The sequence below is a fragment of the Penicillium samsonianum genome (assembly GCF_028829775.1).
Source record: "Penicillium samsonianum strain IBT 33392 chromosome Unknown utg000005l_segment0_segment0, whole genome shotgun sequence".
In the NCBI taxonomy this organism is placed as follows: domain Eukaryota; kingdom Fungi; phylum Ascomycota; class Eurotiomycetes; order Eurotiales; family Aspergillaceae; genus Penicillium; species Penicillium samsonianum.
In genome coordinates this window covers 3,520,720-3,543,074 of record NW_026643263.1, presented here as the reverse complement: position 1 = coordinate 3,543,074, position 22,355 = coordinate 3,520,720, and the positions used below count along the sequence as shown (strand labels likewise).

Here is a 22,355-nt window from a genome sequence, read left to right as displayed (position 1 = left end):
CTTTCACTTTCTACTATTAATCAACAAGCTGTTGGCAATTTATGGAGAGAATCTACAAGCAAACTGTTCTAAAAGCAATAAATTAAGAAACCTACATGAGCATAATGATTGTGAGTGATGGCTTCACACCTCACATATAGCATATTGGTTATTCACATCTAGCCGCGCGTTAACTAAACAATCACAACAAAACGGTGTGATGGTATGCACAAGAGAGGCTCATTAACTTTAACAAGTATAGATCTAGAGTACTGCTTATTCAATAATAGACATCTGGGTGGCCAATGCGCTTGTGACACCGTGGCTGAAGGGGTGTATCAAATCTACATGCCAACTATAGCTGCTTGATATAGAGCTATAAAGGTCATGTATAGTTACCCACCGGAATAGGATATAGTGTGTGCATACAAAGCTCATTGATAATCACTACTTGCACTTTAGTGGATTACAGTTATTCTCAAAATAGCTCTCATCATATTTCAAGTATGAAGTATGACTACCTAGGTACATGACTGTAACGTTATGAACAAATAAGACTTGAGCATTTAAAGCCAAAGAGAATATTGCTGAAAGGTTAGTGTTTCATGCTAAAAATACAAACAAAGCTGGTGGTTGACATGGTCGCCTTAGTTCGACTTGATTGTTCCGATCTTAGGCCGGGGAGGTGACCGAGAATAGGAACTGAGAATTGATAACCGCGTTGAAGAATAGAAATATTATAGAATTTTGAAATGAACAGGATGTAGATAAAATCTCCTTGACTAGACGAGTCGAATGAGGGTAAATACTGATAGAGTTGGGGAAGAAAGGAAGAAAGGAAGAAAGAATTGATAGTCGGAGATGACGAGGGGAGGAGGGAGAGTCGAGGGTTCCGAGGAAAGCCCAAGTGCGTTTTTCTGCTGGGCTTTGGCTCCCGCTTGCTCCTCCTCTCCACCAATCAGCTTCCACCGCTGATTCGCGGTCCTGCAATGATCTACCGCTCCGTCCTTTTTGTCTACCTTTCTTCTTTCTTGCTTCCTACACCTTCAAAATATTCACTTCCCTTCCCCCAATATTATAGCAGTTCATCATCTCAGAATCGCTTGGTTCTCAACTTCATACAGGACGCGTTCTACTCCGGTAAGTCCGCATGAACTCCCGAGGCATCGCTATTCCACTGTTCGCGTATTCTTGGTCTGCGACCCGTGGACCAGGCCTGATCACGACAATTCCCTCCCACAACCACCCCCTCACTACACAACAGTGCACAGAATAACTGGAGTATCTGCAATCTATATCGCAACTCCCGTTACCTCCGCCGATTGCGTGTCTGACGCGGCCTCTACCTTCACACACTCAATCGACAAGCTTCACGCACTAACTAAGATCGCGTTTTGTTCAGTCCCGTTCATGCTCGATTCTCGATTCTGTACACGGTAGCTCCTGGCCGACTGGCGCGTCCACACTTAATATTTAAAGCATCATGGTATGCAACACCTTATCCGATGGAATTGTTGCGGAGGCGCCAAGAAGAAAGTGGTGGACGCTACGGAGACAAAGAGGCTTACGCAATTGCATGGACAGGTGCTATTCAAACGCAAACCGGTTCAATACCTCCCACCAACTGTCATTGAAGATGATAGTTCCGAGGTATGTATCTCTATTACCTACACTGCAGACTTCCCCGCTGATCCTCTTTCTTCCTTCCAGGTCTGGGTTATCCCGGAGACCAATGAGGTCTTCACTAGCTACGAGCCTTACCTTCAACGAATGGACTTCTACAAACAACGCCGTTTCATCTGCGAGATCACCGGCCATTCGGGCTTGACCTTCTTTGAGGCGCTCCGCAGTGAGGTATATTATAACATGGACACCGAGTGATGGACATATGCTAAGCCTTGAATAGACGGAGGAATCGCGTGAAGTCAACAACAGTTTCCCCGATGCGCTGAGAGAACCTATTCTGCGCAGAATTCAGTTCTCCATAGTCTCGAGGGTGGACAGCCTGGGTATGTTATTCCTATCTTTTCTAGTCTGAATCAAGCTAACGACACTCTTTCTCAGTGGATGAAATCTATGAAGTGAGATAATCCCGCCATTTATTAATGAAATAAATGATCTAACAAACCCAGGAATTCAAATCAGACTTCTACCCGGGAGAAGCCGTTCTCATTCTGCTTGATGATAGTACTCGGCTTCATGGTACCATCAGAGACAAGGCAAACTTCGCAGAGCAGTTATATGCCGATGGAACCATTAAAACACCTGCTTTTGCCAGGTATCTGGTCAAGATCCTAGATCGTCAAAATGAAGAGGCCCTGCTGGACCAGGACCACATCACACGCGATCGAAAGGCATTCACTAAGTTGATGCTGCGTGGGTTCATCAAAAACAACGTCACCAGAGAGTCCTGGACAGGTGCCCCCTGGTTGGTTAAGCCTTCTGTCGCAGAGACATACAAGATTCCGATTGAGGTACCTAAGCATCTGCAGTATGGTGCGAAGGTGGCAGAGAAGAAGGCGATGAAGAAAGCGGATCAAGATGGCTTCTTTGGTTTCTTTGCTTCTCAGTCGCTGCCCGAGCTGAAACCTGCAGTCAAGGGCCAGAAGTCGAAACTGTCTGCACACGACATGGCAAAATCGAGGGAGGCGCAATACCAAGAGTACCAGCGGTCGCTGAATGGTAATCCATCATTCCTTCTGCCTTCCAACCCCCTGCGCCCTTCCAAACCGCCACTGGTTGGCGATAGGAAGCTTGCTGGACTCCCGGCAGTGGTCATTAAGAACGAGCCAAGAGCACCATCCCCGCCACCGATCAAGTATCCTATTGAGGATCTGGACCTTGCCCCTAATTCCGAAAAGCAACACCGACCAACCCTGAAGTTCATGATGGTAAGTGAGCCTGAAGACGACGGTGCGGAGAATCTTCTGCCTGATGATCTAGAGCCGGAAACGGTGGGGTTGCTCCTGGAGACTTGGGACACGCTCAATGTCTACTGTGAAGTATTCGAACTGGATTCTTTCACCTTTGACGATTTTATTCAAGCTATGCGGTTCTCATCAGATGAAGTGGACTGCGAACTCTTCGTTGAAGTGCATTGCGCCGTTCTTAAGAAGCTCGTCAATTCATCGAACGATGATGGTGCCGTTCAAATTTCACTCCCAGACTTCCCTGCTGATGAATCTGATGAATCCGAAGAGGATGAGGAAGAGGAAGATGCGGAGGAGGAGTCTCCAGAGCCCCAGGCGAAGCCCGGGAGAATGACCACTAGAGGAAGCCTGGCCAAGGAAGAGGCAGTCATCATCAAAGCACAGATAAATGAAGATGAGCCCGAGGAGACACAGATTCATCGCGCCAGCGAGATGTTTGAGAAATATGGGTGGATTGATCGTCTCCGCAAACGCGATTTCCGCAACGGTGGATGGCAGTTGGTGATAGTTGGACTTTTGCACCAGCTATCTATCCGTCCTCGCTCGGAACAAATCTGCAACACCATTCTCAAGCATCTCGCACCTCTCGATCGCGAGCCTACACAGTACACCGTGCAGGAGCAGTACCAAACACTTGACATCAATTTGCGTACCAAGGTGCTCCAGATGATTTGCATGTTGAGCTTAGAGACTAAAGCCATCCGAAACTATCTAGAAGAGTGCAGCAATCAGATGACAGAGCTGCGCAAGGAGAAAATTGAGTATCAGAAGGCGCGCAAAGCAGGGTAAGTCAATCCTTGGAGCATTGTCATCTCAATCGCTAACATCAGCTTTCAGACTCATCGAGCTTCGTCAGCTGCACCAGGAGCGCAAGGCCGTTCAGCCTGAACCTGAAAAGGCTGGGAAGTCACCTACGCCGGTGCCCGAATTGGACGGCTTGGATGATTCTCGACTGGAAGGGGACTCTGAAATGGTCGGGGATACAGAAGACGAGGATATCCCTCGACCACGCTCATTACGTGGAGGAATTGATCGGGCCCTGGAGCGCAAACGGAAACAAGAATTGGAAAAGGAGCGAAAGGAGATATTGGCGAAGCAGCCTAAGGGGTCCAAGCAATACCAGCGAGTCTTGAAGAAGATCGATGAGCAGAAGGCCAATATCGAGAAGCTCCAGGAGCAGATCGAGACTGTGGAGAACAGCCTTCGCGAAACCGACTGTCCCCGGACCCGATGCCTTGGACTGGATCGCTTCTGCAATCGCTACTGGTGGTTTGAGCGTAATGCGATGCCCTACGAGGGTATGCCGGAAAGCTCGACGGCTGAGGCACGCTACGCTAATGGCCGTCTGTGGGTGCAAGGCCCGGATGAAATGGAGCATGCCGGTTTCATCGACGTGACCGACGAACAGCGGAAGCAGTATCAGAAGCATTTCCAGACCACCCCTGCAGAGCGCAAGAAGCACGAAGAAGGACCAACCCACGTGTCGAATGCCCGCGAATGGGGCTACTACGAGGATCCCGAGGCAATTGAACAGCTCGTGGAGTGGCTGGACTCACGCGGCAACCGGGAGTCCAAGTTGCTTAAGGAGCTGCTCCTCCAGCAAGAGTACATCGCCAAGTACATGAAAAATCGCAAGGTGTACCTAGCCGAGATGCCTGATAGAGCCGAGTCGGAGGACATCCCAGCCAAACGCGTGACCACCCGGACTAAGACCTATCTGGATGTGAACGAGAGTGGTCCCCGCTGCTTGCGTTGGAAAAACACGACCGCGTTGTCCGAGCATGGGCATCTTCACGTCGATCCTGGCCGGCCAGCCAAGCGCAAGCGGGTTTCGGATGACATCAAAGTGACCAAGGCAGCTAAGCAGGCTAAGCAGGCTAAGCCTCTGACCCGAACGCGCGCTCAGCGCAAGGGTTGATGCCTTCAGAAGGTATTAATTCTACAATATCACGCGACCACGATATTCTTGTACTTCGTATACATTTCGAGCTGCATGGAGGCGGGGAGTTCTTTTCTATTCACTAGCATTTTTTTTTTGGGAAGAATTTAAATAGCTTAGAAGCAATGCAACAACATAGAACAAGTCTCCTTCCTAACAGAATAAATTCAGACTACAATGAAGGCTAGGATGAATGCGACAGAATGAATATCGGCTACATGTCCCAATTAGGCCTAGCGGAGGCAGAACACGATGACAAACCGGCTTCTCGGGACTCGCTGATTTTGCGGGCCGTATTAGTACCGTAATCCGCCGGTTATTCGCGGAGGGCCGTTGGTATCGGCACGTCAGAATGTTCGTAACAATATTGTCGTCTGGACTATCCGAACTTCACAAATACGTCAGTGGAAACATACACAGAACGTTATTCTTCTTTCATCTTTTGCCATTGCACTGTCATATTCTTCTTTCAAACGTCGTTCAAGCTTGCTGTGCTGTCTACTCAACTATTAGACCTGCATGCACAGTTGCCGCATCCCGAAGATCTTCCGGTACCCCCGAGAACTCTGGCTGATTATCGCCGAAACTGATCACGAGGGCGACTGCCCCGGATATCCTCACCCCTCCTGTTAGCCTCGGTTGCTCTCTCACAATCTCGTCTTTCTTTTCCTCTTCCAAATCCATGTCAACTGGTCGTTTGGACCATGCCTATGACCCCGACAAATCCCAAGACTCTACTCCGCACTCCGCTCCGATGAGCGAGACCGCACTGCCGAGACCGTCGCCTTTCGGCGGCGCTACGAAACCAATTGTGTCAAATAATACCGCCGCCATGGACAAACCGGAGAGTGGCGACAACAAGATTCACAAGCGTAGCTTGGATTATGTGATGAGGAGTGGAATTGCAGGAGGGCTGGCGGGGTGTGCGGTAAGTTTCCATGGGTTATCGATCATTGCGAGTTTTATACTGATTAATGCGCCGGACGTTATAGGCCAAGACTGTAGTAGCGCCCCTCGACCGCGTGAAGATCCTCTTCCAGGCGTCAAACCCTCAATTCGCCAAATATACGGGCAGCTGGACTGGCCTGGCAGCAGCGATTCGAGATATCAAGCGCACTGAAGGCGTTCGGGGCCTATACAGGGGCCACTCAGTGACCCTCCTTCGAATTTTCCCATACGCCGCTATAAAATTCCTTGCATACGAGCAGATCCGTGCAGTTATTATTCCTTCCAGCGAATACGAGACCCCGTTCCGCCGCTTGGTCTCCGGCAGTTTAGCCGGTGTCACCTCTGTATGTTTCACATACCCATTAGAGTTGATGCGTGTGCGCATGGCATTCGAAACTAGACAATCGCACCGCTCAGGCCTGGTGGACATATGGCGGCAAATCTACCACGAGCGTGTCCAACCCCCATCAACAACCCACTCTGCCGCTGCAGCCGAGTCTTCTTCCGTTGCTGTTGCCGAAAGCGCTTCATCTGTCGCTTCGAAAGTTGTCCCGCGCACCGGCATTGCCAATTTCTACCGCGGCTTCTCCCCGACTATCCTCGGGATGCTCCCGTACGCCGGCATGTCTTTCCTCACCCATGACACAGTGGGAGACTTGTTCCGCCACCCAAGTGTGGCGCGCTACACACTTAGACGTGCAGCAGCGTCAGAAAACCCCGCGAATCGACCCAAACGACCGCAGCTCAATACCACGTCCGAGCTTCTATCCGGTGCTGTGGCCGGTTTAGTTTCACAGTCTTCGTCATACCCAGTGGAGGTCATCCGTCGGCGGATGCAGGTCGGTGGTGCAGTCGGTGACGGACGCCGACTCGGAATCGCTGAAACGGCCCGCACAATCTGGCTTGAGAGAGGGTTTAGAGGCTTCTGGGTTGGACTGACTATCGGATACGTCAAAGTCGTCCCCATGGTTGCAGTGAGCTTCTACGTTTATGAGCGAGCCAAGGGATCGTTGGGCATCAGTTAGACTTGTGACATATTCATTTTTTTGCTTGCATATACCATGAGGGCTCTTGATACTGGTTCTCTGGCGTTTCGTGGATATCTTGGGAGGATTGTTTTTAGCATATAGAGCCCGAATGGCCTCTTCAGGGATACCAGTATAAAATTTCAAAGATTTTCTTTCACCTGTCATCAAAATTTACTTGAAAAACCCTTTAAGCTGGACTGTCCCATACATGATGATAACTCTTTGACTTTGACATGTGGCTGATGTGTGGCTGATTAGTAGATGCTGCGGGCTTGACTCCGAGAGCACAGACCACCCGCATAAAAAAAAGTTGCAGACTTCCGCCACCCACGACCAAGTCTATCAACACTATTCGGATTCCACAAAATGACGACCCGCAAACATAACGATTTCCTAGATATCGCGGCCAGTGATGACGAGGCCAGCGGCAGTGACCGCGGCTACGACTCCGAAGCCAATGTTGCGGAGAGCAAAGGACGGGCCGTGAAGCGGCGGCGGACAACAACCACGCAAGATTTCTCGCAGGAGTCCGACGAAGATGTGGACGTGGAGGAGGACGACAAAGATCTCGAAAAGGAAGCCGATGATAACGAGAATGAAGACGGCGGCGCAAGTCTAGAGGACTCAGCACAACCCAGCAGCAAATCAGCCAAGTCGCTCAAAGCAAAGGGCAAGCTCGCCAAGCTGTCCAAACTGGCCAACGGCAAAGCACCCAAGAAAACCCGTTCGGGTGTCATATACTTCTCTTCCCTCCCGCCATACCTCAAACCCTTCGCCCTGAAAGGAATGCTAGAGAAAAGAGGGTTTGAAGGCATCACGAAGATCTTCCTAGCCCCTCTTCTCCCCTCCGCAGCCGGCCATCGAAGCCGCTCGAATAAGAGAAAGCTCTACACCGAAGGGTGGATCGAGTTTGCGTCTAAAAAGACGGCCAAGATCTGCGCGGAGACCTTGAATGCGACTATTGTGGGTGGTTTGAAGTCGAGCTGTGAGTCTACCGGCATTTTCGCCATTACATACCCTCCTACTATTTCGCGGTGAATACTGACCAGTGCTACGATCTATAGGGTACCACGATGATGTGTGGAACATCAAATATCTCTCACGGTATTCCTGGGAGGATCTTATGCAATCTGTACAACGAGAGAGATCCGAGAGGGAAAGCAAGAGGAAGATTGCCGATGCTCGCGAAGCCAAGGAAGCTAAAATGTTCATTGCGGGTGTTGAGAGTGGTCGTATTGCTGATGGTATGGCGAAAAAGAATGAGGAGAAGATGAAGAGGCGCTTGGAGGCGGCTGGTGATGGGGATAAGGAACTGCCGCAACCCAAGAAGCCTGCGCAGTCTACGAGAAGGCGGTTCCATTTCCAGCAGAATGAGGTTGTTAAGGGGTCGAAGGATGGTGCTATGGCTGATGACGCGAAGCGGGTACTTGGGAAGATCTTTTAAGTAGGATTTTATGGGAAACGTTTCGTCTTGTTTTTATTGGCTTATGGCCTCTGGTCTGTCTACTTGATCTACTACAGCCCGGCTTTCTAATATTAGATCACTGAGATGTGACATCCCGAGGTTGATAGAGTACATCTAGTTAAACTTCGGTATTCTCTTCCCTTGTTGACTCCATTTTATACTACGTACATTCACCCTAATGGCGATCCAAATACACAATCACCGCTTCGGTATCTTGAACGGAAACACTCTGCCCTGCTTCAAGCTCAAGTTCTCTTTCTCTTCAAGCCAAATAGAAAATAGACACTGCCACTGTCCACCTCGAAGCTGCACTGTTCCCCAGCCCACCTCACATTTTCCTCGGTGCTATCAACATCAAACCCTCGATCAAGCGAACCGCTGTCACATTGGAGGTGTTGAAGACTGACCTGAGCACTTCCAACACTCAAGGTTAGAGTAGAACTCCCTCGAGACGAGGCTGATTCTGCGTCCCATTCACACAGGCTAGTCAGAGAAATTCGCCGTGTATTGTTAGACTGCAATCCATATTTGGCGTATGCACTAAGTAGAGGATTTTCCAACTCGAGGTCAGTCTTCCTGCCCAAAGAATCGCCCTTTGGTACAAGTCAGCTGCATAAAGCATGGCTGAGGAGATTCCATGGGGGCTGTGTCTATTAACCCATTTATAAGAAAGTCAGTCGCTCACGCAGTCTCTTTCCTTGACGTTATCTTTGAGATGAACGCTACGATGTATTTTTGGTAGTTTATAGAGTGATGTAAAGCCGGTACGAAGCCTAAATCCTACAGACGATTTTGCTATGCATAACCACATAGGGATATAAGTCTTGAAAAATAATAGATTGATATTTCTTCCAAAATGGAAATTAAAACATCACAACCAGACAGACAGACCCTCACCCCCGGGCCCCCTTCCCTCCCTTAGATACGGCCTTGAACCCTCTCCTTCTCCCCTCCCACACCGCTACTTGGACCCAATATTGATGCAGGAGCCTTAAAGGAAAGTGCTGCATTGTCTATAGATTCGCAGCTAGCTGAGGATACGTGATCCTGGTGCTACATGAATCTTATAGACTGGGGAATCGTACCGATTATCGTACTGATTATCGGATGGAATTTCACATTCGACACGCACCGACGGAATCGGGGGATGCAAGCGGGACACTGGAGGCGTCGTAGCGTCAGCCTCGACAGTGTCATTCGAGATCATAGCGTCACTCGAAGTAGGAGCGTCTGTCTGTGTCACAACGGCGGCAGAACCAGACCGAGTCAATATCACAGAGGCAATCGACCAGAGGGTTGCCGTCACAGAGGCAAGCAACCATTTGAGGAGAGGACGACTGTTGGATGCATCAGCAAGTGCGCAGGGCCTCTCGGTGGCGTCGATCCTCGCGATGGCATCCATATAGTCGTTGGAGGATGATGATTGGTGGTGCGGAAGGGTTGTACTGCCAAGCTAGATAAGACAAGCTCGTCAGCCATCTGTGACAAGCAGGGAAAAGAAAGCATTAAAACAGAACTTCCCATGAGGGCGGTGTCGCTCCCAGATGACACGTTCGGCCTTGGCCACAGAAGTTACGGGAGGGAGGGGGGGTATAAGGCGTGCTATACAGAGATTCATGTGTTAATGCCCATTCTCGTCACATCGATCAGTGCAGGCAGCGTACTTGCTGGTGACAGGAAAAAAGGTCGTTCAGGATGTCAAAAAGGGCCAACACAAAACCCCAAAGGGCCATCCATGGATAAGAAGGCAGGTGCAAAGCTTGATAAGCAACATGATGAGTTTGAAACGTGGAGAGAGGGAAAGAAAAGGGCTAAAGGGCACATTGGTACCACATATGTACTATTGTTTACCTGTGTGTATCTGAGGAAAGAGCCCTGCATCTAGATATCCTACATTGATATGTACTTGATAACTACATATGTAGTACTATGTGTTGATACTATGTGAATACTAGTAGTACCTAAATAGGATTGCCCCTTAGGCTCATACCAACAATAGTAAATCAAGAGATATCACCTATATCTTTGTCATTTCACATGTATGAATCCATCTCGACTCATTGAGACTTCCTTAAGTAGATAGAAGTTCCTTCCTAATGTTGTTGACTGTTGAGCCGGCTCTATCAATCAGTCAACACCGAATCGGCCGATTCTGTGAACGAAGTTAACTCCATGTGGCCCTTTTCTCACAGAACAGACAACACGCTGCTTGAGCATGTTTCGCGGGCGGTTGGTAATGGCAATGCCAACCTTGGAACGATCAACGATCAACGATCAACGGAACTGGAACAACAACCCCAATTGACACTGGCAATGTAAACAACCTGTTTTGTTTGTTTGATGTGTTCCAAGGTTCTCGAATTCTAAATTCTCGACGCTTCCTTTCATTCCGGTTCTATGGCAATTTTGTGGTTCTTTTTATACTTACCTCCTATCTCATAGCATAATAATGAGGTTTGAATTGGTCCTTGTTACTATTATGAAACTCAAGAAAAGGGTCCATACATTACTTAGGCAGTGAATTGTTCCAAGTTTGCGTCAACCCCACCAATATAAACTGTCAGGAGAGGACTACGTCGAAGTGCATGGTGTAATGTGAGATTGATTGGAGAGTTGAGAAAGCTAAGTTACGAGATTTGAAATCTGACAAACCTAGAAACTGCCACTGCCACTTACTTTCCCTTGCGCTCAACTGCATATGTAGGATATTGATTCATTTTCACCTAAAGCAATTGATCCATTCTGTCCTAGAATATAAATTTTGTATCTTTTGCATCTGTATGCTGTACATTGCAGGTATCGATTTCGGAAAAAAAAAGAACTTTTTTTGTTGATTGAAAACCCAGATTGAAGACCCAGAAAACACAAACGCCAACCAGTGCCATGATCGTCAATGATAACATTCGGATTGCTACTCGTTGTCCTGCATGTTCAACTCATCAAAGTCATCAAGCAGATCATCCATGTTGATTTTCGGCACGGCATTTCCCTCCTCGTCCACGTCATCATCACCGTCCTCATCCATCTGGTCTGGCCTGACCTGGTACTGGCGGTTCTTGTACAGATCAAGCGTTTGACGCAGCTCTTGATCCTCCTCAACGTCACGCAAGAACATTTCGTAATCTTGTTCCATCCTAGCCTGCTCCTGCTCCTGGCGCTTGTTTGTAGGAACATTGACTGTGGTGGCAGTCGCTTCCTCTTCGTGCTCGCGAGCCATACGCTTCAAACGCCAGCTGCGGGCCTTGGACTTCTTGCTGCGAACGTAGTGCTTCTTGATAAGGACCACATCCGGAATTGTTGAGCTGTACTGGCTGCTGTTCTCAATTGCTTCGAAGTTATCGTTGTTGAACTGGGTTCCCGACAAGTGGTACCCGAGAACAGAGTCACCCACGTGCAGAACACCACCGAGGTGAGTCCGTGTGAAATAGGTAGTATCGTTAGATCCTAGATCTGAGGCACGAGCAACTGTGGCCTCGGATAGGAGGTACCGACCATTAGAGTGGCCGGTAGATTCAATGTCTAAGACAATGAATTCCCTAAGCTCGGTGGTATCTGCAAGATTCGGGAATGGGTTGCGCCAGTAAGTGCTAGTAGGAAGATCGGTCATCCGAAGGGTGCAAGGGTCCATAAGATTGATAGACGTGCCTACCCGATGACAGATAGTGAGCGGGCTTATATCAGACAATGAGCGGGCCAGCTTAATCGGTAGAGCAACCAGATCATCCTTGCAAATAGGGATAATCAATGTCGAGTAATTAAACTTATAGCTGCTAGTAGAAGTATGAATGTCCATTGAAATTAATTCATGCGACTTCTTCACAGTGACCGGGATTACGCCTGGTAGCTGTTAGTAAACTTGTACCTATTGGGTAAAGGGGAAAACACCGACTTGACAAGAATGAAAGCATACGCTCGGCTTCATTCCTCTTTGCGAAGAAGAAATCAAGACCCTCGTTCACTTCCTTGATATTGACGGTATCCTTGTGGGCATTGTGCTTGAGGATAAGCTGTTCCAGGTACAAAAATGTCCGCTTGTGAGGTACTTTCTGACGGACTTGCACAGATGCCTCCCAGCTGTGATGCGTATAAGATTTTTGGCACTGCACGGAACGTTAGATCATATTTTCGAGGGTATATGCAATGTATTTCAAAGAAGTAGAAAGAAAAGACAACTTACACCAGGACACTGCTGATTGGCAACAACATATTCAACCTCAAATTGTTGCTGTATGATAGTGCCTTGGAAGGCCTCCGCTTGTGGGTTGTTAGCTTCGATCCCACGGCTGGATGTGCTGAAGCTGAATTGGCCTGCTGGGTAGTACTAACTTTGTATGGTGATCTTCAGCTTCAATCTCTTCGAATGAGGCTCCGTCCAAATGAAACTGGCATCGATGATTCGGACTTTGTTCAGACCACGGAGCTTGCGTAGACAAATGGCAAGTAGTTCCTTCGACTCGAGAGCTGCGACAACCCAGCTGTTAGGGGGCTGCAGCCACCGTTCACAATCCCTACAGCAGTGAATCACCGCTTCTCGTTGAACCTATAAGTTAAAGAGAATTCATGTCAGCTGGAACAAATTATAGGCGTGTAGGAAGGCTGGATAGAGTAATACATACACCTCCGGCAACATCGACAGTAAGACGAATGCAATCCGAACATAAGGCTCCAGCTGAGAGTGTTCCGTCGATGGCAGCGCCACAATTGCAGCAGAGAATTCTGTAGGTAAAGTAGTTAGTACCTAGAGTTGTAGTATCGAGAGTTTTGAAGGTTGGTTCGGCGGGGTTGGAATATGTAGAAAAAAAAGTTGCGATAAGAACTCACGTCGCTGCGACTTTCTCCTGCTGCGCGAAATAGACGGGTTCATCCAGATCCATCGACATCTTGATGAGTGGGATAAGGAACCCAAGACTGAAAAAATCACTGGGGTATTGAAGACTCAAAGAGTTTACAGCGCCATGGATTTGTGATAATTGCCCCCCACCTGGGCACCTGAATCTTTTTTCTGATGACTCAGCTGTTTGCAGAGTTTGCACCGGTTATCTGATATCACCGGAAGGGAGCAAATCAACGAACTAAACTGTTGGAATCAAGATCCCCATTTCTTTTTCCAATATAATTATCACCATGAGCAGGGCTCTCTTGCGAGGGGCTGCGTGCCAGTCTTGTCGGCATGAGGTGCTGCGGTCCTTTGTTTCTGTCTCCGGCATCCCAATGCCGCGATCCTCTCCTCTTTCCTCCCGTTCGATCTCCAACCCTAGAGCTTTCTCCGCCGTAACTTTACTGCGCTCTGATCGTCCTCCAACTTTGAACCAGCTTGACACTCTTCTGTCTGAACCGGAAGAGCCATCATCGCACTCGGATACCAATACGCCAGCTTCATCACAGCATGTCCCCTGGTATCTGCAGGAAGAGGCGCCGATCATTAAAGAGCGCCCGTTGACCGAAGCCCATCTTCCCCAGATCCCAGACGATTCGCCAGAGATGCTCTCGACTCTATTGGAGTATACGTACAAGGACTTGGGATTGGATGATCTCAAGCTTTTTGACCTACGCGGCCTCGAAATCCCTGCAGCTCTCGGTGCCAATGTCATCATGATCATCGGAACTGCTCGCAGTGTGAAGCATTTGAACGTGTCAGCGGATCGTCTCTGTCGCTGGCTGAGAAGTCAATACAAATTGTCTCCCTACGCCGACGGCTTACTTGGACGCAACGAGTTGAAAATTAAACTCCGCCGCAAGGCCAAGCGAGCACGCGCTGCCAGTGCAGCAGGTGCAATGGTTGACGAAAAGGATGATGGAATCACCACAGGATGGATCTGTGTAAACGCGGGTATGGTGGACAAAGGCGCTACTACGACCCAGTTGAGCGATGTTGGAATTGAGGGATTTGGTAATCTTGACCTTGGGACTAGTGTGGTTGTCCAGATCTTTACCGAGGAAAAGCGGGCTGATGTTGACCTTGATGGCCTCTGGGAGGCTACTTTGGCCCGTGAAGGACGCAAGAACATCCGGCAGAGCTCAGAAGGTTTCTCCAAGACTGGTTCGGCGCCCCCCAGGTCTATGTCCGATGGATTTGGCTCCATTCCTGGCCAAAAGAGAGGCCTTCATACCATGCGTAGACTCGCACTATCTGCCATGAACTCCACCGAGTCTGGGATAGAAGCTGGTTTCCCTGGCATGGAAACTTCGTCTTCCACACTTCCAGGCGGCGCTGCAGCAGTTGCATCTCAATTGACACCGACATCTTTGCTTCAGATTCTCGCTGAACTTCCGGCCGATAGTGCACGAAATGAGCTTGGAAGCGGCCCAAATGATCGCCAGTCCACTCTTTTTCTACGGCTCTTCTATAACAACCACGCCGCGCGGTTTTCTGCACAGGAAAAAGCCACCTTTCGATTGAAATTGCTTTCCATTGCTGTGTCTCGGCAACACCTAGCTTATACCAAGGACGCACTTTTTAGCACATTCTCTGATTTTCTTCGCGACGGGTATGACCTTCCGGATGACCTTGGATTCGATGTTGTTTCTGCGCTTCTAACGCCGAGAACAGCGGGTGCTATCACCGAGCAGTCTGAGACTCATTTTCCAGAGGCTGACATGGAGCTTGCTTTGTTAGTGCTGGATCGCTTGAGCCTCCGTGGTGTGCCGATTTTGAACATGAAGATTTTCAATATTCTCTACCAAGCAGTCTGCGCACCCAATCCGGCACCTGCAAGCATGAACGAATTGCGCCCGGAAGTGAGTTCTCCAAGTTCGTCCGTGATTCAACGGGCCGAGTATCAGAAACCAATCTTGTCTCGACTGTCCAAGATACTCGCGGCGGCCAACATTCCATTTGACGCAGTAGACGCGCGTCAGCTTATGGTGACATTATTTCAATGTGGGGATTACGACGGTTTCTGGCGACTGTGGCGCCAGTTTCCCTTGAAAGGTGCCAATCGGACACAAGAGGATTACGTGCAGCTGTTCAGGTTGCATGCCGAGCTGGGCGAGGAAGTGCGAGCGCGCGAGTGTCTGTCAGTGGGGGTAGCATTGATGAATCAAGAGTCCCCTGCCATTGTGCTACAAGGTCCGATCGTGACAGCCATCATGCATTGTATTTTGGTGGCAGACCCGACACTCCAGAACCGAGATGAAGGAGCGTCTCCGAGCTTCTACATGGCGCTCTGGACTAAGTGCCAAGAGGCACTTGCGCGGGAAAATTGAATGATGAGGGATCAATTTGTAAAATAATCTAGCATATATTCTCCAGTGTACAATATTACATGCGTATCTAATGTTAAATACTGAACTTGTAATTAGATCTCCGATGAATGTAGGGCATGGATGGATCCAGGTGCCCGGAGCGACGTAGTCAGCTCGGATAAGTTGAGCCTCGGCATATGATCACTGGTTCCGGCGACTCTTCCTCTCCATCTCTTTTCAAACACCTTCAAACACCACCCTAATAAGGATGACCGGCACTCCTGACGATGGAATACCTTCCTAGTCTTCAACAGGAGTTCGACGAGCACAAGCCATCGCTCTTCGGTAAGTCGATTGATGCTTCCCCGCGTAGATGGAGACCCCAGACACCGGGAACCCCCCATACGTGACTGGAATCGCTAACGCGGAGATCGTGCTCGACAACAGAACTCCTCGCTGAGCAACAGCTCTCGGATCTTCTTCCTCCATCTTTGCGTTATCTTCTCGCAGTCGCAACACACCGCCACCCGCGCTACCTCCTCCGGATCCTCAACTCATACGACGAAGTCTACGCCCTCCTTTCATTAATAGTCGAACGTTACTACCTGCGAACATTCGGCGGCTCCTTCACAGAAAACTTTTATTCCCTGAAACGTGAGCGCGTTCTCCGCACCAAGAATGGCGAGATCCCGCGCGCCCAGGTCGGCGCCGCAGGCCCCGTGCGCGAGGCCCTGAAGCTACACTCGACGGACATTTGGAAGAACTTGTTCGTCATGGTTGGCATCCCTTACCTAAAGCGCAAGTTAGACGAAGGATACGACATTCATGCCGCCCCACATGCATCCCTGGTCACCAGTGGCGGCCCACGATATAACCCCAGCGACGACCTGCCGGTCAACCCGTCGCTTCGCCAGCGCATCTTCTTCTACTATAAGTGGTTCCTGCGCAATGTCTACCCATCCGTGAATGCGGCATACTATTTCTCCGTTCTGGCGTTTAATCTCGCCTACCTCTTCGACAACACAAAGTACTCCTCCCCGTTCCTATGGCTTATCGGCACGCGCATCCGCCGCCTTGGCACCGCAGACCACCGCGCCATCGCCGCAGTGCTAGATCCCAAGCCTGGACCCAGCACTGGGCGATCTCAGCGACCCGGCGGAGGCCTGCTGGGTCTCCTTAGTCCCCAGAACCTTCATACCCAGCTCTTGACCTCGCTGCGCTACTTCCTTCCTGCGTCGATCTTCGCTCTCAAGTTCCTAGAATGGTGGCATGCAAGCGACTTCTCTCGTCAGCTCGCCCGCAAGGCAACTGAGGTCCTAGACCTGCCCGCCCCCGTTGTGGCAGGCTTGACTTCTCCCGCGGAACGACGGAAATCGTCAATCCAAGACGAGAAAGAAAAGGCCAAGAAGCAGGCTGAGCAGGAGAAGAAGAGCGCTGCCGGCGATCTTAAACCAGCACTCAAGCCTCCTCGTCGCCATCAACCTCCCATCTCCGCGACTTCTTACCTTCCCATCTACACTGTGTCTTTGCCTCCGGCTGATCCCTCGAGCGCCAATACTTGCCCTGTCTGCATGGGTGCGCTCGTTAACCCGACTGCTTGTCAGACGGGATACGTGTTCTGTTATGTGTGCATCTTCCACTGGCTGAACGGTGAGCACCAGCGCCAACTGGATTTCATGGCCGGCGAGGGCGCTGGCGCACCGTGGGAAGAGGAGATCACAGGTGATGACGAAGAGACGAAGAAGAGTCCTAGTGGAGATGACTCTGAAGAAGGCCCCCGCAAACGATCTGGTAAATGGGAGAGTGGAAAGGGGAGGTGTCCTGTCACAGGGAGGAGAGTGCTTGGAGGCACTGATGGATTGAGGAGGGTATTGGTTTGATCCGGGCTTGCGTAGTCCCAATTTTCGATATATTAATCGTTAGTAAGCGCACATTGTACAGCAGATTACTTTGGATTGGAGTCTGAAAGAGGGGACATCATTGCTCGAACTGTATATACGATCCAACAACAGAAATCCTGTTTCCCGTCCTCTTATCCCCATTTTAAATACTATCTAGGGCTCCTCAATACCAAGTCGAGATCATGAAGATAACGAAAACCGTAGTGATGCCACGTCGGGACTGGACACATCCTCTTTTCAATCAGTGAACATTCATATACTATACATAAGTTTTGACAGAAGCTATCGACTTTCGGCCCTTTGATTTAGTACAGCTTCTGAGTACTCAGTTTCTGCTAGGTGCCGGTTTCGAGGGTACGTGCCTTATTCTACCACCGTAGCTCATAACCAATGTCTCATAGATACCTGATTCTTAATGGATACAGTTCTGAATTAAACGATACATACATTCCATAGCTTTAGCCTCCGTATCATATACCCACCCTATATGATTGTATTATAACCCTCACAACCCGATGGGCCCTATATTTCATGCCCTTTCTCTAAGACTTCTCCTTTAGAGACCATAATCCTCAACTCAGCAACCCTAGAGAGTGCTTTTAGTCGAAATATACCCTGGGAGATTGGCGCTTCGGGTTTTGGCAGCGTGTCGACCCTTTGTTCTGACACGAGATGAAAATAACCCTCAAGTACCATCGAGATGTAGATGAACTGTGCCCACAGAAGTACCAGACTTAGTTTGTAGTGACACTGATATAACCTCTTGCATGTCATCCTTGTCCCCCGAGGACCGATGGGCGGCACTCCTAGATGAGAATATCAGAATAGAAAATATTTGGACTAGATGTTTCAAGTCCTAACATACAGAACGTTTGCAAAGATGATCTTTGGATCCTGAAAGGAGTTAGAATAAGAAGGTGCATATTGCTTAAAGGTTAATATGTCAACTCACGGCTGTCTTGATTGAATTGCAGACTGCTTCTGTCGTATCTCGCCATTGCTGGCCGTTGGTGCCATTCCTAGTGACAATGTCCTCGAGAGGAGAGCCAATGAATTGGATTAATCCCCTCTTAGTAGGCTGGTAGTTCCTGATGGACTTGCTGGCCATCGTAGAAATTAGGGACGTTCAAAGAGTTAGTATGGAATTGAAGCATTCAAAATTGGAGGATGTAGTTGTGGAAACGGTGGGGGTATTGATTTAGTGCAGCAGTAGGAGGGAGGTTCAAATCTTACAACGATGATCAGAAGACAACCAAGTACAGATGTCTCTCGTAATTTCCATCTTAGAAGCCAAGGTTAGAATCTATGCTTTGAGTCAATACCCGCCGACTAGTATATGGAACTAGGTTCATAGTCCGACACTATTCTTAGCGATGACGTTGCAACGGCCCTTGAGACGCCCACTCAGATATTATAGCTTCATGTTGAGTAGGCCACTTCTTATCGAGGCCTATATTAATTTGCCCACTTGGCGTATCCGCAGCCATGTAGGATTACGTCTATGAGTAGAATGTTTAGTAGGTAGACCCCGGGTTAAATTTAAGCGCGAATATTAAATCCAAAACTGGTTTAGTTCACGGGTGTATCTATGGATGAAGTAGTGATAGATGTAGAGCCAACCTTGGAGGGTTGGAAGAGTGGAACCTGCGAGATGCCTCCAGCTAAATGACCGGGTCTAGATAGCAGTGCTAGTTGCCCTCCTAACTCCTCGGCCGTACAAATTCCCGGAACAGAGACACCTTAGTTCGGCCTTTCCGGGATGAGTCAGGGCAATTTGGAGGGCATCAAGAAGTAGCTGGTTTCCAGATGTCACTCTCGAGAGCCTGACTGAGAAGAAAGAAAAATAACAGGGCTTTCGGTGACTCCGGATAACCTTGTAGCGAAGCCCCGAGAACAACCTGACGACTTTGCAACTGTGATATGACGAGCGGCTGGTGAAAGGTCTAGGGGAATGGGTGAGCAAATAGTTGGGCCAAACAGAAGGATCCCAGAGCATCAAATATGGAGACTCAGACCGGCAATGGACCAGTCTTAGCATTGCTCCTCAGGGCATATCTTCCACCTGATCTTCCTCTTTATCTTCATCTTCCTCATCTGCCTCATCCTCGTCCTCATCTTCCTCATCTTCCTCGTCTTCCTCACCTTCCTCATTCCCCTCGCATGGTTCATCGTCCACGTCACACATCTCCTCGTAAAACAACTGGGCCCATCTGTCTTCTTCGTCATCGCACTCATCGTCATCGCACTCAGCGAGGCAAGATCGATTCCTATTTTAGGCCAATATTACCAGATGATGTGGAGTCTAAGCTGCAAAAACTCACTATCCACTGGTTGACATAGGGCTCGAGAGAAGTATGTTTCAATGAGTCTTACTAGCATCTGCGTGTCGACGTCCGAGCTATGCCACCGTTTGACAAGCTCAGCGTCCTCGGGGAATATGGCACGGTATAGGTGCCCTAATGCGAGCGGAGCGTCCGCAGCGGTGTAACCGAGGGTTTTACGTACGGCCGAGAACCATGCCAATGGCCGTTCAGGCCATTTGGGTTGTGGCGGAATGAGGTGACCCTTCCCAACAGACCCAAGGCCATGGTTCAGACACTGGTAATCACCGTTAGTTGCTCCCCATTCAAGGAAGATCTCCAGTCTCCCATTTTCCTGTAATCGGTCAGATATCCTGCACAAGATCATCAATTGATATTTATAGGTAGTACTTCAACGTAGGATTCGATCACATCGGCAATTTCTGCCCAAGTGAGCCCTGGTGTCTGTCGTGTCCAGTCCCCGGGACCGTACGCGTTTCTCAAAACGGCCATGGTCATTCCGAAATCTGGCCGCTGCACCTTTGAGCCCGTTCCTTGCTGTTGATCATAGACGGAGCAAAGCAGGGCAGCACATTCCCCTATACTCATTTCATGGTTAATAGGTGTTTTACGGACGATCCACTCTCCCTTGGCGTTCGCCAGGGAAAACTCCATGATGGACTGATGCTTGAGAATGTTTTGATATTGCGGAAGATACTCAAAATCGCCAATGGCCACCGTATGAGGACTGTCCCCCCAAGCCTTCATCACTCGATGGATTTCGGGCGTTAGTGGAAAGCTCGCATGCAGCCAGTCAACGCTGTGGCCTTGAGCCAGATGCTTAGGTCCCTCTGTCTTCCAGATACCCATAGACATACTCTGCGGGCTAACAGCCGAGGGCTGCCGGGATCGTTCAACACAACCAACAGTTTGGTGCTCCCCAAGCGCGTCTGCATCAGCAAACTGTCGGCTGCACGTACTGCAAATGGCAACCTTGCAGACAAGAACATGCTGGGGAAACTCATCGCACTCGACTCGTTGTCTGCAATTGGAGCATTTGATCGCACGGCACACATGGCCCTCTTCCCGAGAGCCATCGAGGTCACCACATTGATAACACACATTGCATGAGACCCGATGCTGCTCCACCATGTCTAGGGGAATCCGGCGTTTGTTGCAACGACTGCAATTGCGATACTGACATCCCATTTTATGGCTTTCCAATTCATCGATGGGAATTTTGTTCTCTCCGCAGCCCGAACAATAACAAAAACCGCATGTAGCAACGTGACTGGCCTTTTCGGCCACTGGCAGTTTGTTCTTTCCACATTTGTAACACCTCCAAAGTCCGCAATTATGGAACTTGAAAGCTTCCCTTGTCATACGCTTTCCGCAACCCTTACACAGTTGGACAGGACATTCTTGAATGTGAGATTTACGTTGGGTTAGCGGTAGCTTCTTCCAGCAGCGGAGGCAGACCCAAGTGGAACATTGCTGAAGATGTTCTTCCCGTACGGCCACTGGAAGATTATCTTCCTTGCACGTGCGGCACTTCCAAAGTCCGCAATTATGCGAATCGAGGGTCTCCTTCGGCATCCGTTCTCGACATCCTTGACATTGTCGAAATGTGCACTCTTGGCGGTGACGTTGGCGTTGGGTTGCTGGTAGGTTTTCTTTGCAATGGCAGCATATCCAACGCGTACATACTGCGAAATGCGCATGTATTTCACTTCGACGTATCGTTTTGCCGCATTCGCGGGAACATTTCCACATTTTACAGTGTCGTTCGTGAGCCCTCCGTTCGTCTACCAAAAATTTCTCCTGGCAGTGGCGGCACCTTACCTTCACACAACTGCGTCTGTGCTTGGAAAGTTCTTGGTTTGCGATTTCTTCGCCACAGTTGCGGCAACGCGTGCTACCCAGTTTAAACCAGGTGTCATCCAGGCCCGGACCAGTGCAGTTTATGAGGTGGTCATTGAGGCCCTGTTTGTAGAGCATCTCGGAACCACAATGCTGGCATGTAGCACGTTCAACTACGAAACCCTCTTTTTTAGCAATAACAAAGTGCGCCCTTGTCTCTTCTTGTGTAGGCTTGCGGGGGCCAAGCCCGGGACAGTTGGTAAGGTGATGTTGCAATGTCTGTGGTGATTTTGCAGAGCACGAAATACCACAAACTAAGCACTCGCCCCGGATCTCGACATAGGTTGGATCTCGATAGATCCGGAACTGTTCCCGGATACCTTGAATTTCAACTTTACGTTGTCGTTTCCTTGCACTAGCATCCCCCGGGGCTGGTTCTTCTTCATGGAGGGATCGCTTTTTCCCTGGCATGACTGTTTCTCGTGAGCATAGAACATATGAAAGATATCCCCTTTAAGAGCTCACCGGGCAATGTGCAGGTAGAGAATTCAGTTGATGTGATATCAAAGTAAAAGAAAGAGAGAAGAGACGCTGACTCGCCAGGTTAGACAGTCTAGCTTTAGAAATATCTTGGAAGCAAGTGATACTAGAGCGAGAGGTCAGGGTTTGCTCGGGTGCTGAGATAGTAGGAGTAACTGAAAAGCGAGAGGATAGTGAGAGCAAGATGAGGCAAAGGAAAAGGATGCAACACGATAAACTGAGTCTATCAGGGCGATCTAATATTGGAATCAATTGTTTGTATGTCTACATTGGATTGTCA

At 49.3% G+C, this 22,355-nt stretch overlaps 11 protein-coding genes across 11 annotated transcripts; 6 read left to right on the top strand and 5 right to left on the bottom strand.

The window, feature by feature from the left end:
- Positions 1-774: 774 nt before the first annotated feature.
- Positions 775-1,419, top strand: N7471_010244 (uncharacterized protein; the record flags this gene model as incomplete). The annotated part of the gene is given in 3 exon segments (XM_057282963.1): positions 775-780; positions 795-1,119; positions 1,382-1,419. The coding sequence occupies 3 exon segments, from the start codon at positions 775-777 to the stop codon at positions 1,417-1,419; spliced, it is 369 nt and encodes a 122-aa protein (XP_057133846.1).
- Positions 1,420-1,462: 43 nt separating this feature from the next.
- On the top strand, positions 1,463-4,827 carry N7471_010243 (uncharacterized protein; the record flags this gene model as incomplete). Its single annotated transcript, XM_057282962.1, has 7 exons — positions 1,463-1,465; positions 1,564-1,629; positions 1,690-1,833; positions 1,886-1,988; positions 2,044-2,060; positions 2,112-3,694; positions 3,747-4,827. The coding sequence occupies 7 exons, from the start codon at positions 1,463-1,465 to the stop codon at positions 4,825-4,827; spliced, it is 2,997 nt and encodes a 998-aa protein (XP_057133845.1).
- Positions 4,828-5,530: 703 nt separating this feature from the next.
- N7471_010242 (coenzyme A transporter) lies at positions 5,531-6,980 on the top strand (the record flags this gene model as incomplete). The annotated part of the gene is made up of 2 exons (XM_057282961.1): positions 5,531-5,776; positions 5,841-6,980. 2 exons carry the CDS (start codon positions 5,531-5,533, stop codon positions 6,819-6,821), a joined length of 1,227 nt encoding a protein of 408 aa, XP_057133844.1. The 3' UTR covers positions 6,822-6,980.
- Positions 6,981-7,190: 210 nt separating this feature from the next.
- N7471_010241 (RNA-binding ATPase activator ESF2) lies at positions 7,191-8,268 on the top strand (the record flags this gene model as incomplete). The annotated part of the gene is made up of 2 exons (XM_057282960.1): positions 7,191-7,809; positions 7,889-8,268. The coding sequence occupies 2 exons, from the start codon at positions 7,191-7,193 to the stop codon at positions 8,266-8,268; spliced, it is 999 nt and encodes a 332-aa protein (XP_057133843.1).
- Positions 8,269-9,316: 1,048 nt separating this feature from the next.
- N7471_010240 (uncharacterized protein) lies at positions 9,317-9,691 on the bottom strand (the record flags this gene model as incomplete). The annotated part of the gene is made up of 1 exon (XM_057282959.1): positions 9,317-9,691. One exon carries the CDS (start codon positions 9,689-9,691, stop codon positions 9,317-9,319), a length of 375 nt encoding a protein of 124 aa, XP_057133842.1.
- Positions 9,692-11,200: 1,509 nt separating this feature from the next.
- Positions 11,201-13,169, bottom strand: N7471_010239 (ribosome-binding protein NMD3; the record flags this gene model as incomplete). Its single annotated transcript, XM_057282958.1, has 6 exons — positions 11,201-12,126; positions 12,179-12,389; positions 12,467-12,543; positions 12,616-12,829; positions 12,906-13,005; positions 13,111-13,169. The coding sequence occupies 6 exons, from the start codon at positions 13,167-13,169 to the stop codon at positions 11,201-11,203; spliced, it is 1,587 nt and encodes a 528-aa protein (XP_057133841.1).
- Positions 13,170-13,413: 244 nt separating this feature from the next.
- Positions 13,414-15,495, top strand: N7471_010238 (RsfS/YbeB/iojap family protein; the record flags this gene model as incomplete). The annotated part of the gene is made up of 1 exon (XM_057282957.1): positions 13,414-15,495. The coding sequence occupies one exon, from the start codon at positions 13,414-13,416 to the stop codon at positions 15,493-15,495; it is 2,082 nt and encodes a 693-aa protein (XP_057133840.1).
- A 266-nt stretch (positions 15,496-15,761) lies between these two features.
- On the top strand, positions 15,762-17,354 carry pex12 (ubiquitin-protein ligase peroxin 12; the record flags this gene model as incomplete). The annotated part of the gene is made up of 2 exons (XM_057282956.1): positions 15,762-15,819; positions 15,922-17,354. 2 exons carry the CDS (start codon positions 15,762-15,764, stop codon positions 17,352-17,354), a joined length of 1,491 nt encoding a protein of 496 aa, XP_057133839.1.
- A 706-nt stretch (positions 17,355-18,060) lies between these two features.
- On the bottom strand, positions 18,061-18,483 carry N7471_010236 (uncharacterized protein; the record flags this gene model as incomplete). Its single annotated transcript, XM_057282955.1, has 3 exons — positions 18,061-18,181; positions 18,241-18,269; positions 18,328-18,483. 3 exons carry the CDS (start codon positions 18,481-18,483, stop codon positions 18,061-18,063), a joined length of 306 nt encoding a protein of 101 aa, XP_057133838.1.
- Positions 18,484-19,419: 936 nt separating this feature from the next.
- Positions 19,420-20,827, bottom strand: N7471_010235 (uncharacterized protein; the record flags this gene model as incomplete). The annotated part of the gene is made up of 3 exons (XM_057282954.1): positions 19,420-19,620; positions 19,749-20,030; positions 20,087-20,827. 3 exons carry the CDS (start codon positions 20,825-20,827, stop codon positions 19,420-19,422), a joined length of 1,224 nt encoding a protein of 407 aa, XP_057133837.1.
- Positions 20,828-21,120: 293 nt separating this feature from the next.
- N7471_010234 (uncharacterized protein) lies at positions 21,121-21,396 on the bottom strand (the record flags this gene model as incomplete). The annotated part of the gene is made up of 1 exon (XM_057282953.1): positions 21,121-21,396. The coding sequence occupies one exon, from the start codon at positions 21,394-21,396 to the stop codon at positions 21,121-21,123; it is 276 nt and encodes a 91-aa protein (XP_057133836.1).
- Positions 21,397-22,355: the final 959 nt, after the last annotated feature.